Source organism: Mobula birostris, chromosome 20 (genome assembly GCF_030028105.1).
Source record: "Mobula birostris isolate sMobBir1 chromosome 20, sMobBir1.hap1, whole genome shotgun sequence".
NCBI lineage: Eukaryota > Metazoa > Chordata > Chondrichthyes > Myliobatiformes > Myliobatidae > Mobula > Mobula birostris.
Window position 1 is genome coordinate 51,604,244 of NC_092389.1, and position 15,007 is coordinate 51,619,250.

At 54.3% G+C, this 15,007-nt stretch overlaps 1 protein-coding gene across 1 annotated transcript in view; it reads right to left on the bottom strand.

Moving 5' to 3' along the window:
• Positions 1-2,771: 2,771 nt before the first annotated feature.
• The window catches only part of nkapd1 (NKAP domain containing 1), a 53,112-nt gene continuing 40,876 nt past the window's right edge, over positions 2,772-15,007 (bottom strand). Inside the window, 2 exon segments of the mRNA XM_072238557.1 lie at positions 2,772-4,414; positions 6,115-6,168. Of these exon segments, the coding sequence (XP_072094658.1) occupies positions 3,904-4,414; positions 6,115-6,168 (565 nt within the window). The 3' untranslated portion in view covers positions 2,772-3,903.

Below are 15,007 nucleotides of genomic sequence, written 5' to 3' on the forward strand. Positions count from 1 at the left end.
GACTGTAGCAGGTTAACAGGTCAGGGTGAAGCTGTCCCGTGATTAGGCTGGGGTTACCAGTTGTTGCTGGCTCGGAGGGGGAAAGCCCTCGCGGTGATGTGGAGAGTGTACCAACTCCTGAGAGAGGAACCAGGAACTGAACTCAGATCACTGCTGCGCCACCCAGCCGCCCCTATCTGTCCGACTGGGGGGGGGGGGGGGGGGCGGTCGGCATCAGCGTTGTCCGTGCTCTCCGGCCATCGATGTTTCTAAAACGTTCAGCTAACCTGCGCGGAGTCTCCTCTTTACAACCGGTGGAGGAGAGGGGGGCGCTTGCTGGAAAATCCAACTGGTGGATCCCTCGCCGAGAGAGGCAGCCGTGGCTTTCGACCAGCGAGGCATCGGGTTGGGGGCTGACCCGCACGGTCCTCACACACCGGACACTGCCACGTTGGACACAGAGTGAGAACCCACCAGAAGTTAAAAACCGCACCATTTTGCCCACAGCGGGCGCGAAACAAACCTAAGTGCCTTGGATAAATATATATATATATATACTCTTTTAAAGCAAAGTGCTCCCCGGCATTTACCACCTCACCAGCTTTCGCACAGAAGGAATCTTTCCATTTCGCGAAGAGTACATAAAGACCAGGAACGAAAACTGGAATAATTAAGTTGGTAAAAGTCGTTAATTGAATGAGATGGGGGGTGGGCGGTGGTAGAGGGAAAGGCAACGACTTAACACTTCCCACTGTACGCCTATTCAACGGGAGCACTTTCAGGAGCTTTCAGCTTTGATATTGATATAAGCAAGCCCTTCCGGTCCAGAGCGCCAAGGCAGAAATTCACACTCACAGAAGGGGGGTGATTTCAGCCAGACCAGCAACCAACACGCCGTGCACCGTCAGTCTGCAGGGTAGCGCACACCAGACGCTGGAGGAACTCGGCAGGCCAGGCAGCGTCTCTGGAAAAGGGTAAACAGTCCACGTTTCGGCAGGACAAGCCCTGGTGAAGGGGTTCAGCCCGAAACGTCGACTGTTCACTCTTTTCCAGAGTCGCTGCCTGGCCTGCTGAGTTCCTCTGGTGTGTGTGTGCGTGTGTGTGTGTGTGGGTGTGTGTGTGTGTGTGTGTGTGTGTGTGTGTGTGTGTGTGTGTGTGTGTGTGTGTGTGTGTGTGTGTGTGTTGCGTTGCGTTGCTCTGGATTTCCAGCATCTGGAGATTTTCGCTTGTTTTATCAGTCTACAGGGCTTGGCAACACCTCGTATTCCATCTGGGTAGCCTCTGACCTGATGGCATCAACATTGGTTTCTCCTTCCAGTATTAGTTTTCTTTTCCCCCTCCCCTTATTCCCCGTCCTGGCCTCTCACCACTTCGCCTCCAACCCCTCTGGGTCCCCTCCTCCTTCCCATTCTCCTCTTCGATCAGATTCCTTCCTCTCCAGCCCTTTACCTTTCCCACCCATCACCTCCCCCTGGTGTCCCTCCTCCTTCCCTTTCTCCCACGGTCCACTCTCCTCTCCGATCAGATTCCTTCCTCTCCAGCCCTTTACCTTTCCCACCCATCACCTTCCCCTGGTGTCCCTCCTCCTTCCCTTTCTCCCACGGTCCACTCTCCTCTCCTGTCAGATTCCTTCCTCTCCAGCCCTTTACCTTTTCCACCCGTCACCTCCCCCTGGTGTCCCTCCTCTTTCCCTTTCTCCCACGGTCCACTCTCCTCTCCGGTCAGATTCCTTCCTCTCCAGCCCTTTACCTTTCCCACCCATCACCTCCCCCTGGTGTCCCTCCTCCTTCCCTTTCTCCCACGGTCCACTCTCCTCTCCGGTCAGATTCCTTCCTCTCCAGCCCTTTACCTTTCCCACCCATCACCTCCCCCTGGTGTCCCTCCTCCTTCCCTTTCTCCCACGGTCCACTCTCCTCTCCCATCAGATTCCTTCCTCTCCAGCCCTTTACCTTTCCCACCCATCACCTCCCCCTGGTGTCCCTCCTCCTTCCCTCTCTCCCACGGTCCACTCTCCTCTCTGATCAGATTCCTTCCTCTCCAGCCCTTTACCTTTCCCACCCATCACCTCCCCCTGGTGTCCCTCCTCCTTCCCTTTCTCCCACGGTCCACTCTCCTCTCCTGTCAGATTCCTTCCTCTCCAGCCCTTTACCTTTTCCACCCGTCACCTCCCCCTGGTGTCCCTCCTCTTTCCCTTTCTCCCTCGGTCCACTCTCCTCTCCGATCAGATTCCTTCCTCTCCAGCCCTTTACCTTTCCCACCCATCACCTCCCCCTGGTGTCCCTCCTCCTTCCCTTTCTCCCACGGTCCACTCTCCTCTCCGGTCAGATTCCTTCCTCTCCAGCCCTTTACCTTTCCCACCCATCACCTCCCCCTGGTGTCCCTCCTCCTTCCCTTTCTCCCACGGTCCACTCTCCTCTCCCATCAGATTCCTTCCCCTCCAGCCCTTTACCTTTCCCACCCATCACCTCCCCCTGGTGTCCCTCCTCCTTCCCTTTCTCCCACGGTCCACTCTCCTCTCCTATCAGATTCCTTCCTCTCCAGTCCTTTACCTTTCCCACCCATCACCTCCCCCTGGTGTCCCTCCTCCTTCCCTTTCTCCCACGGTCCACTCTCCTCTCCGGTCAGATTCCTTCCTCTCCAGCCCTTTACCTTTCCCACCCATCACCTCCCCCTGGTGTCCCTCCTCCTTCCCTTTCTCCCACGGTCCACTCTCCTCTCCCATCAGATTCCTTCCCCTCCAGCCCTTTACCTTTCCCACCCATCACCTCCCCCTGGTGTCCCTCCTCCTTCCCTTTCTCCCACGGTCCACTCTCCTCTCCTATCAGATTCCTTCCTCTCCAGCCCTTTACCTTTCCCACCCGTCACCTTCCCCTGGTGTCCCTCCTCCTTCCCTTTCTCCCACGGTCCACTCTCCTCTCCTATCAGATTCCTTCCCCTCCAGCCCTTTACCTTTCCCATCCTAAGAAACGTCGCCTGTTTTCTTTTAAAGTTTCCTTGGATGCTGCCTGCCCTGCTGAGCTCTGAACTACCCCCAGCATTTTGAGGGGGTGTTGCCCTGGGACCCACTGGGCTTGGTGGAAAACGAGCTGGATCACATTTGCTTTCCGCTGTGCGGATGCAAAAAGCAGAGGCTTTTTGCCGAAGCCAATGTCACTCAGGGACTTGGGCTGTATACGTACATATTTTGCGTCTGTGTGGTTTTTTTTGACTATATTGTAATTACACACGCTGTGGGTGACTGTCGCTTCTGCGATCTGCACCGTGACCTCCCACCCCCGACGAATGCCGTATCATTTGGCTGCATTCCTGTGCGTGACAATTAAACTCTGTGCTCCTCTGATGTAATTTCACTTCGCACGTCTCCTCGGGGGGCAGGGGGGGGTCACACAGGAGCCGGGGGTTGGGGGGAAGGTGAGGTGGGGGAGTCACACGTTGGGCGTGTTGAAGACAGACCCTCGCTCCGCCGCACCCCCCCGGGCAGGCAAAGTAGCAGCCGACGGGAAAACCTGGACCACGTGCGGCACCTTTCGCGCTGGCCTGCTCCGAAGGGCCGGGATGTGTACAGAGGCAAAGTTCGTGCCGCCATCTGCCCAGCTTTTCACCGACATAGCCCTCCCGCGGTCGTGGTATGGCACCCGCCATCGGCAGCCAGCAGACCAGCAAGTGAAACGCTGTTTTGCATGTCCATCCCCACATCCCCCCAACACCCAGGCTCTGACACCCCGTGTCAAAAGTAGGGAACTGCACCCCGTGTAAGGTCCAGGAAAAGGTGGCAGCAGCCCGAGGGGCCCCGGACAGGGCCAGCTCCGCATCATTTTCAGTCCACCTGATTTTTTTCCCGGCCCGGCTCCCCTTGCTGGGCTCCGGCCGCGAGGAGCGACATCCCCCGGGGATCACGAGCCGGGGCGGGGGGGCGGGGGTCACCTAATTCAAGTCGTCGTCTCCGCTGTCGTCCGAGGTGTCGTTCCGGGCAAGCTTCCAGTTCCGGTGCCTCCTCCTGCCGCCCCCCACTTCCTCGTCGCCCCCTTCCCTGGGAGCGCTCCCCTGCCGCTTCCCTTTCCTCCTCTCGCCCAGCCGGCTCCGGGAGCCGCTCTCGTCCTCGCCGCTGGTGTCGGAGCCGCGGCCGGGCGACGAGCCGCTCTCGCCGGGGCCCAGGGGCGGCCCCCTGGCCTCCTTCCGCCGCCGTTTCTTCTTGGCCTTGGCCCTCCTCCCGCGATCGGCGCCCTCCTCCTCCGCCGCCGAGCTCTCCCCGTCGCTGGAGGACCCGACACTCCGCAGGCTCCTCTTCCGCCGCAGCTTCTTCCTCGACTTCTTCTTGCGCTTCTTCTTGCTGGCTTTACTCGAGCGCTTGCGCTTCCGGGAGGCCGGCTCCGGGGGCTTGGCAGGCGCGGGCTTCGCCCCGTTGGCCGGGAGCTCCTCGCTGTCACTGTGGCCACTGCGGATTTAAAATGAAGACGGGTCAATTTCCCTTTTTTTATTAATTTGGGCAGAGAGCTCGCCAGCACAGTACGGTCCCTTCGGCCCACAATGCTGTGCCCAAATTCAATCCGGCCCTTCCCCTTCCGTTGTTCTGTCATCCATACTCTTCAGAGATTGGCCAGCGTCAGTGGTGACATCACTAGCATTAGTCATCCACCATCCACCACCTGCTCCCACGGCTTCACATGACCCTAATCGGGGGGGGGGGGGCTAAGCAGGTGCTACAGCTCGCCCATGGGTGACCAGCGGAGGGAAGAAATGCCTTACACCTCCTTTGGAAGAGACGCATCTCCACCCAACCACCCACCCCCCACAAAAAAAAACTGTTATCTTAAACACAAGGGATTCCTCAGATGCTGGAAGTCCAAAACAACACACACAAAATGCTGGAGGAACTCAGATCAGACAACATACATTATCAAGGATTCCCACCGTCCAGGCCATGCTCTCTTCTCACTTCAGGAAGGTGCTCCTGCACAACCAGGTTTAGGAACAGTTATTACAGTACCGTGTAAAAGTCTTAGGCACATATATAGAGCCAGGGAACGTAAGACTTTTGCACAGGAGTAATTTTATACGTTGTACTGTACTGATGCCGCAAAAAAATAAAACAAATTTCATGACATACTGTGCCTATAAAAAAGGATTCACCCCCCTTTGGAAGTTTTCATGTTTTATTGCTTTACAACGTTGAACACAGTGGATTTAATTTGGCTTTTTTGACACTGATCAACAGAAAAAAGACTATTTCCTGCAGAAAACAAATTTCTACAAACTGGTCCAAATTTATTATAATTATTAAACGCAAAATAATTGATTGCGTAATTACTCTCCCCCTTCAAGTCAGTATTTAGCAGATGCACCTTCAGCAGCAATTACAGCCTCGAGTCTGTGTGGGTAGGTCTCTATCAGCTTTGCACATCTAGACACTACAAACTTTCCCCATTCTTCTTTACAAAACTGCTCAAGCTCTGTCAGATTGCATGGGGATCGTGAGTGAACAGCCCTTTTCAAGTCCAGCCACAAATTCTCAATTGGATTGAGGTCTGGACTCTGACTTGGCCACTCCAGGACACTAACTTTGTTGTTTTTAAGCCATTCCTGGGTAGATCTGGATTTGTGCTTGTGGTCACTGTCTTGCTGGAAAATAAATCTTCTGCCAAGTCGCAGTTCCCTTGCAGACTGCATCAGGTTTTCCTCCGGAATTTCCCTGCATTTTGCTGCAGTTCTCCCTGCATCTTCTTCCCGCTGAGGATCTCCAGCATCTGCAGAATCTCCTGCGCCACCCCCCGAAGAGATTTTTAGGCGCTGAGAGAATCTTGGCTAAAGGAGCTGAGGATTTCTCCCTTCTTCCCACCCAATCGCCACACAGAACAAACATCAAGTTCAGGTTCAAGCTCTCAATCCCCTTCCTGACAGAATTAGGGTTACATTAAATCATCTGGTGTCAGCTCCGTGACCGCGTGGGTTTCCTCCGGGTGCTCCACTTTTCCTCCCACAGTCCAACAGGTTAACTGGTCCTTGTAAATCGTCTGGTCATTACGGGGTTGTTGGGCAGTGAGGGACGGAGGGCCGAAAGAGCCCCGGGTACGCGCTTAATCTCCGAATGATTAAAATAAAAACATCTGATGGCACAATTAATGCTTTAAAACTTACCTTTCAGATTCAAATTCCTCTGGGTAAAGTTCCTTGTAGCCACTGTGACCCCACCTGTACGAAAAAAAAAAGCAGAAAGGACAGCTTTAAGCTTTGATGTTGATAGAAGCAAGCCTTCCTGACGTAGAGCATCAAGACTTTTAGTGACAGAATTTCACACCACAGAAGTGTGGTTGTTTATTTTGGTCTGGCCAGTAGACAATATGCCACACGCCATCAGTCCACAGGGACTTGGCAACACCTCATATTCTGTCTGGGTAGCCTCCAACCTGATGGCATGAACATCGATTTCTCTAACTTCTGGTAGTTGTATACCCTCCTCTTCCCTCTTCTTCCATTTGCCACTCTGGCCTCCTACCTCTTCCCCTCACCTGCCTATCACCTTCCCCTGGTGTCCCTCTTCCTTCCCTTTCTCCCATGGTCCACTCTCCTCTCCCATCAGATTCCTTCCTCTCCAGCCCTTTACCTTTGCCACCCATCACCTCCCCCTGGTGTCCCTCCTCCTTCCCTTTCCCCCACGGTCCCCTCTCCTCTCCGATCAGATTCCTTCCTCTCCAGCCCTTTACCTTTCCCACCCATCACCTCCCCCTGGTGTCCCTCCTCCTTCCCTTTCTCCCACGATCCACTCTCCTCTCCGATCAGATTCCTTCCTCTCCAGCCCTTTACCTTTCCCACCCATCACCTCCCCCTGGTGTCCCTCCTCCTTCCCTTTCTCCCACGGTCCACTCTCCTCTCCGATCAGATTCCTTCCTCTCCAGCCCTTTACCTTTCCCACCCATCACCTCCCCCTAGTGTCCCTCCTCCTTCCCTTTCTCCCACGGTCCACTCTCCTCTCCTATCAGATTCCTTCCTCTCCAGCCCTTTACCTTTCCCACCCATTACCTCCCCCTGGTGTCCCTCCTCCTTCCCTTTCTCCCACGGTCCACTCTCCTCTCCGATCAGATTCCTTCCTCTCCAGCCCTTTACCTTTCCCACCCATCACCTCCCCCTGGTGTCCCTCCTCCTTCCCTTTCTCCCACGGTCCACTCTCCTCTCCCATCAGATTCCTTCCTCTCCAGCCCTGTACCTTTCCCACCCATCACCTTCCCCTGGTGTCCCTCCTCCTTCCCTCTCTCCCACAGTCCAATCTCCTCTCCCATCAGATTCCTTCCTCTCCAGCCCTTTACCTTTCCCACCCATCACCTCCCCCTGGTGTCCCTCCTCCTTCCCTCTCTCCCACGGTCCCCTCTCCTCTCCGATCAGATTCCTTCCTCTCCAGCCCTTTACCTTTGCCACCCATCACCTCCCCCTGGTGTCCCTCCTCCTTCCCTTTCCCCCACGGTCCCCTCTCCTCTCCGATCAGATTCCTTCCTCTCCAGCCCTTTACCTTTCCCACCCATCACCTCCCCCTGGTGTCCCTCCTCCTTCCCTTTCTCCCACGATCCACTCTCCTCTCCGATCAGATTCCTTCCTCTCCAGCCCTTTACCTTTCCCACCCATCACCTCCCCCTGGTGTCCCTCCTCCTTCCCTTTCTCCCGCGGTCCACTCTCCTCTCCGATCAGATTCCTTCCTCTCCAGCCCTTTACCTTTCCCACCCACCACCTCCCCCTGGTGTCCCTCCTCCTTCCCTTTCTCCCACGGTCCACTCTCCTCTCCTATCAGATTCCTTCCTCTCCAGCCCTTTACCTTTCCCACCCATCACCTCCCCCTGGTGTCCCTCCTCCTTCCCTTTCTCCCACGGTCCACTCTCCTCTCCGATCAGATTCCTTCCTCTCCAGCCCTTTACCTTTCCCACCCATCACCTCCCCCTAGTGTCCCTCCTCCTTCCCTTTCTCCCACGGTCCACTCTCCTCTCCTATCAGATTCCTTCCTCTCCAGCCCTTTACCTTTCCCACCCATTACCTCCCCCTGGTGTCCCTCCTCCTTCCCTTTCTCCCACGGTCCACTCTCCTCTCCGATCAGATTCCTTCCTCTCCAGCCCTTTACCTTTCCCACCCATCACCTCCCCCTGGTGTCCCTCCTCCTTCCCTTTCTCCCACGGTCCACTCTCCTCTCCCATCAGATTCCTTCCTCTCCAGCCCTGTACCTTTCCCACCCATCACCTTCCCCTGGTGTCCCTCCTCCTTCCCTCTCTCCCACAGTCCAATCTCCTCTCCCATCAGATTCCTTCCTCTCCAGCCCTTTACCTTTCCCACCCATCACCTCCCCCTGGTGTCCCTCCTCCTTCCCTCTCTCCCACGGTCCACTCTCCTCTCCGTTCAGATTCCTTCCTCTCCAGCCCTTTACCTTTCCCACCCATCACCTCCCCCTGGTGTCCCTCCTCCTTCTTTTTCTCCCACGGTCCACTCTCCTCTCCGATCAGATTCCTTCCTCTCCAGCCCTTTACCTTTCCACCCATCACCTCCCCCTGGTGTCCCTCTTCCTTCCCTTTCTCCCAGGGTCCACTCTCCTCTCCGATCATATTCCTTCCTCTCCAGCCCTTTACCTTTCCCACCCATCACCTCCCCCTGGTGTCCCTCCTCCTTCCCTTTCTCCCACGGTCCACTCTCCTCTCCGATCAGATTCCTTCCTCTCCAGCCCTTTACCTTTCCCACCCATCACCTCCCCCTGGTGTCCCTCTTTTTTCCCTTTCTCCCAGGGTCCACTCTCCTCTCCCATCAGATTCCTTCCTCTCCAGCCCTTTACCTTTCTCACCCATCACCTCCCCCTGGTGTCCCTCCTCCTTCCCTTTCTCCCATGGTCCACTCTCCTCTCCCATCAGATTCCTTCCTCTCCAGCCCTTTACCTTTCCCACCCATCACCTCCCCCTGGTGTCCCTCCTCCTTCCCTTTCTCCCACGGTCCACTCTCCTCTCCGATCAGATTCCTTCCTCTCCAGCGCTTTACCTTTCCCACCCATCACCTCCCCCTGGTGTCCCTCCTCCTTCCCTCTCTCCCACGGTCCACTCTCCTCTCCCATCAGATTCCTTCCTCTCCAGCCCTTTACCTTTCCCACTCATCACCTCCCCCTGGTTTCCCTCCTCCTTCCCTCTCTCCCACGGTCCACTCTCCTCTCCCATCAGATTCCTTCCTCTCCAGCCCTTTACCTTTCCCACCCATCACCTCCCCCTGGTGTCCCTCCTCCTTCCCTCTCTCCCACGGTCCACTCTCCTCTCCGTTCAGATTCCTTCCTCTCCAGCCCTTTACCTTTCCCACCCATCACCTCCCCCTGGTGTCCCTCCTCCTTCCCTTTCTCCCACGGTCCACTCTCCTCTCCGATCAGATTCCTTCCTCTGCAGCCTTTACCTTTCCCACCCATCACCTCCCCCTGGTGTTCCTCTTCCTTCCCTTTCTCCCACGGTCCACTCTCCTCTCCGATCAGATTCCTTCCTCTCCAGCCCTTTACCTTTCCCACCCATCACCACCCCCTGGTGTCCCTCTTCCTTCCCTTTCTCCCACGGTCCACTCTCCTCTCCGATCAGATTCCTTCCTCTCCAGCCCTTTACCTTTCCCACCCATCACCTCCCCCTGGTGTCCCTCCTCCTTCCCTTTCTCCCACGGTCCACTCTCCTCTCCGATCAGATTCCTTCCTCTCCAGCCCTTTACCTTTCCCACCCATCACCTCCCCCTGGTGTCCCTCCTCCTTCCTTTTCTCCCACAGTCCACTCTCCTCTCCGATCAGATTCCTTCCTCTCCAGCCCTTTACCTTTCCCATCCATCACCTCCCCCTGGTGTCCTTCCTCCTTCCCTCACTCCCACGGTCCACTCTCCTCTCCGATCAGATTCCTTCCTCTGCAGCCCTTTACCTTTCCCACCCATTACCTCCCCCTGGTGTCCCTCCTCCTTCCCTTTCTCCCACGGTCCACTCTCCTCTCCGATCAGATTCCTTCCTCTCCAGCCCTTTACCTTTCCCACCCATCACCTCCCCCTGTTGTCCCTCCTCCTTCCCTTTCTCCCACGGTCTACTCTCCTCTCCGATCAGATTCCTTCCTCTGCCAGTCTATCTTAGCTAATTCACGTCTCATACCTTCAAAGTTACCCCTCTTTAAGTTCAGAACCTTTGTTTCTGAATTAACTATGTCACTCTCCATCTTAATGAAGAATTCCACCATATTATGGTCACTCTTACCCAAGGGGCCTCTCACGACAAGATCGTTAATTAACCCTTCCTCATTGCTCAAAACCCAGTCCAGAATAGCCCGCTCTCTAGTTGGTTCCTCGACATGTTGGTTCAAAAAACCATCCCGCATACATCCCAAGAAATCCTCTTCCTCAGCACCTTTACCAATTTGGTTCACCCAATCTACATGTAGATTGAAGTCACCCATTATAGCTGCTGTTCCTCTATTGCACACATTTCTAATTTCCTGTTTAATACCATCTCCGACCTCACTACTGCTGTTAGGTGGCCTGTACACAACTCCCACCAGCGTCTTCTGCCCCTTAGTGTTACGCAGCTCTACCCATATCGATTCCACATCTTCCCGGCTTATGTCCTTCCTTTCTATTGCGTTAATCTCCTCTTTAACCAGCAACGCCACCCGACCTCCCCTTCCTTCATGTCTATCCCTCCTGAATATTGAATATCCCTGAACGTTGAGCTCCCATCCCTGGTCACCCTGGAGCCATGTCTCTGTGATCCCAACTATATCATAATCATTAATAACAATCTGCACTTTCAATTCATCCACCTTATTACGAATGCTCCTTGCATTGACACACAAAGCTTCAGGCGCTCTTTTACAAATCTCTTAGCCCTTATACAATTATGCTGAAAAGTGGCCCTTTTTCATGCTTGCCTTGGATTTGTTGGCCTGCCACTTTTACTTTTCTCCATAGTACTTTTTGTTTCTACCCTCACTTTACACCCCTCTGCCTCTCTGCACTGGTTCCCATCCCCCTGTAGTGAACTAACCTCCTCAAGCCTAGCCTCTTTAATTTGATTCCCACCCCCCAACCATTCTAGTTTAAAGTCACCTCAGTAGCCCTCGCTAATCTCCCTGCCAGGATATTGGTCCCCCTAGGATTCAAGTGCAACCCGTCCTTTTTGTACAGGTCACGCCTGCGCCAAAAGAGGTCCCAATGATCCAAAAACTTGAATCCCTGCCCCCTGCTCCAATCCCTCAGCCACGCATTTATCCTCCACCTCATCGCATTCCTACTCTCACTGTCACGTGGCACAGGCAGTAATCCCGAGATTACTACCTTTGCGGTCCTTTTTCTCAACTCCCTTCCTAGCTCCCTACATTCTCCTTTCAGGACCTCATCCCTTTTCCTACCTATGTCATTGGTACCTATATGTACCACGACCTCTGGCTCCTCACCCTCCCACTTCAGGATACCTTGAACGCGATCAGAAATATCCCGGACCCTGGCACCAGGGAGGCAAACTACCATCCGGGTCTCCGGACTGCGTCCACAGAATCGCCTATCTGACCCCCTTACTATCAAGTCCCCTATCACAACTGCCCTCCTCTTCCTTGCCCTACCCTTCTGAGCTACAGGGCCGGACTCTGTGCCGGAGGCATGGCCACTGTCGCTTCCCCCGGGTAAGCTGTCCCCCCCAACAGTACTCAAACAGGAGTACCTGTTCTTAAGGGGCACAGCCACCGGGGTACTCCCTATTACCTGACCTTTCCCCTTCCCCCTCCTAACCGTGACCCACTTGTCTGCCTCCCGTGGCCCCGGCGTGACCACCTGCCTGCAACTCCTCTCTAGCACCTCTTCACTCTCCCTGACCAGACGAAGGTCATCCAGCTGCAGCTCCAGTTCCGTAACGCGGTCCCTTAGGAGCTGCATCTCAATGCACTTGGCGCAGATGTAGACGTCCGGGAGGCTTGGAGACTCCAGGGCCTCCCACATCCGACACCGAGAACAGCGAACTGCCCTCACACTCATACTGCCCCTCTCCTCAAATAACAACAGAAAATGAATGCCAAACCTTCCTCGCCCGTTTCCACCTAAGCCCGTTGAGCCGAAGCCCTTAAGCCTTCACTCTGCTCCCGGCTCACTCCGCAGCCCGCAAACTACGCTGCCCGTTCTGTGAGGCTCTGTTCCTTTTAAATCTGCCGCACTGCACAGCCCGACGTCACACGCCTGCGCAGTCCCGCCTCTCACAACGCCGTTGGAGAAAAAAAAATAACGAAAATTTCAAAAATGTCTTTCTCGGCACTCCCACTCAGACTCTCAGACTCCTTCTTCGAATCATAGAACACAGAACAGTGACGTGCACAAGGGCAGGCTGTGCTGTCCACAATGCCACTCAAACTCATCCCGTCTGCCCGCACGGGTTCTAGCTCACTACCGTTGGTTCGACCTGGTGCGTTCCATTTTCCACATCTCCATGTTTGGCACCAACTGCAAATTCTGTCCTTTCACTCTACGTTCCAATATCGAAGTCTCAAAAACTCAGCGGCCACTTTTCGGTTCAGCTGATCACCTGCTCGTTAACACAAATACCCAATCAGCCAATCATGTGGCAGCAACTCAATGCACAAAAGCTTGCAGTTACGGCCAAGAGGATCAGTTGCCGTTCAGGGCAAACCTCAGAACGGGGGGAAGAAATGCGATCGAGGTGACTTTGACCGTGGAATGATTGTCGGTGCCAGACGGGGTGGTTTGAGTATCTCAGAAACTGATCTCCTGGGGGTTTTCACGCACAACAGTCTCTAAGAGTTTACAGAGAATGGTCCAAATAAAACTGGGCCGGCTGATGGCGCAACGACATTGGCGCCGGACCCAGGAGCGGAGGTTCCCGGGTTTGAAACCAGTCGGGTCCGCCCCCAAGTACGCTTTCCACGTGTGCCGGGGTTGAGTGTCGAGACCACAACTCGACCTCGTAAAACAAAGGGAAAACTACTGCGAAAATATCTGTGTGAGGAGTGGCGCACCACACAGTCTCTCTCTCACTCAGCGCCTTGGAAAAAGCCATGAAAGAGCCATCATCACGCGGACGCACGCACAGACACGCAGACTCGCACACACGCAGGCACACGCCAAAAAAAACACAAAAACAAAACTTAGTTTAGTGGGCGAAAATGCCTTGTTAATGAGAGAGTTCAGAGGAGAATGGCCGGACTGACAGGAAGGCGACAGTAATTCGAACAACCGCACGTTACAACAGCGGTGTGCGGAATAGTATCTCTGAACGCACAACACCTCAGACCCTGAAGCGGATGGGCTACAGCAGCTGAAAGCATGCACTTAGTTTCAGCTCCAACCAGTCTGACCTCTCGTTAACGAGGCGGTTTCGCCCACAGAACTGCTGCCCAGCGGATGTGTTTTTTTTTGTTTTACGCACAACTTTCCATAAACTCCAGAGACTGTCGTGTGTGAAAGTCCCAAGAGGTCAGTTTGTGAGATACTCAGACCACCCCGTCTGGCACCAGCAATCATTCCACGGTCAAAGTCACTCCGACCACATTTCTTCCCCCATTCTGATGTTCAGTCCGAACGACAACCAAACTGTGCTGGGAATCATTTGTGCGTATTGTGGCGGCTCGCCCACACAGCAAGCGAACCGGCTCCAGCAGTCGAGAGCGAGTCCGCAACCAGCGGCAACCGAGAGGGCTGAGTGCGGGGCAGACCTCGGCCCGGAAGCCGACGTCACTCCCTCCCAGAAAGAGCAGGGGATGCTGGGAGTGGGTTTTAGCGCGCGCGGATTGAAAGAGTAAACAGTTCAACCAGACCCTGCTCGACTCAGTGTGTTGCTTTCACTCGTTGCATATCAGCACGACCACATTGGTCCAACGGTCCAACAGCATTTGGACCCAACATGAACGACTCGGCTCTGCAGAATACAGTTTCCCTTAAACTGCCAAACTTCTGGACCACTCAACCCCTGGTCTGGTTCGAGCAAGCAGAGGCCCAGTTCCAGGTCAGGCAAATTTTCAGGCAAGGAGGGGCATCAGGGAGAGGTGATGGGTGGGAAAGGTAAAGGGCTGGAGAGGAAGGAATCTGATCGGAGAGGAGAGTGGACCGTGGGAGAAAGGGAAGGAGGAGGGGCATCAGGGAGAGGTGGTGGGTGGGAAAGGTAAAGGGCTGGAGAGGAAGGAATCTGATCGGAGAGGAGAGTGGACCGTGGGAGAAAGGGAAGAAGGAGGGACACCATGAGAAGGTGATGGGTGGGAAAGGTAAAGAGCTGGAGAGGAAGGAATCTGATCGCAGAGGAGAGTGGACCGTGGGAGAAAGGGAAGGAGGAGGGACACCAGGGGGAGGTGATGGGTGGGAAAGGTAAAGGGCTGGAGAGGAAGGAATCTGATCGGAGAGGAGAGTGGACGGTGGGAGAAAGGGAAGGAGGAGGGGCATCAGGGAGAGGTGATGGGTGGGAAAGTCTGTTATTGGTCCTCCTCCAATTATGTCCTGTTTAAGTTTACAGAAAATAAGAAGTCAGACATTTGATACATCCTTTAAATTTGAGCAAATCTGGTGACCTTTTATTCAATATTTTCATTTGATTTGATTTATTACTCTTCCAATGTTTTTTTTTCGAAGTTTTAGATTTGATCAGAAAGTCTTTTTTTTTCTGGTCGTATCCTCAGAATGGACTGAACCATAGAACCATAGAAAACTACAGCACAGAAACAGGCCTTTTGGCCCTTCTTGGCTGTGCCGAACCATTTTCTGCCTAGTCCCACTGACCTGCACACGGACCATATCCCTCCATACACCTCCCATCCATGTATCTGTCCAATTTATTCTTAAATGTTAAAAAAGAACCCGCATTTACCACCTCGTCTGGCAGCTCATTCCATACTCCCACCACTCTCTGTGTGAAGAAGTGCCCCCTAATGTTCCCTTTAAACTTTTCCCCCTCACCCTAAACCCATGTCCTCTGGTTTTTTTCTCCCCTTGCCTCAGTGGAAAAAGCCTGCTTACATTCACTCTGTCTATACCCACCATAATTTTATATACCTCTGTCAAATCTCCCCTCATT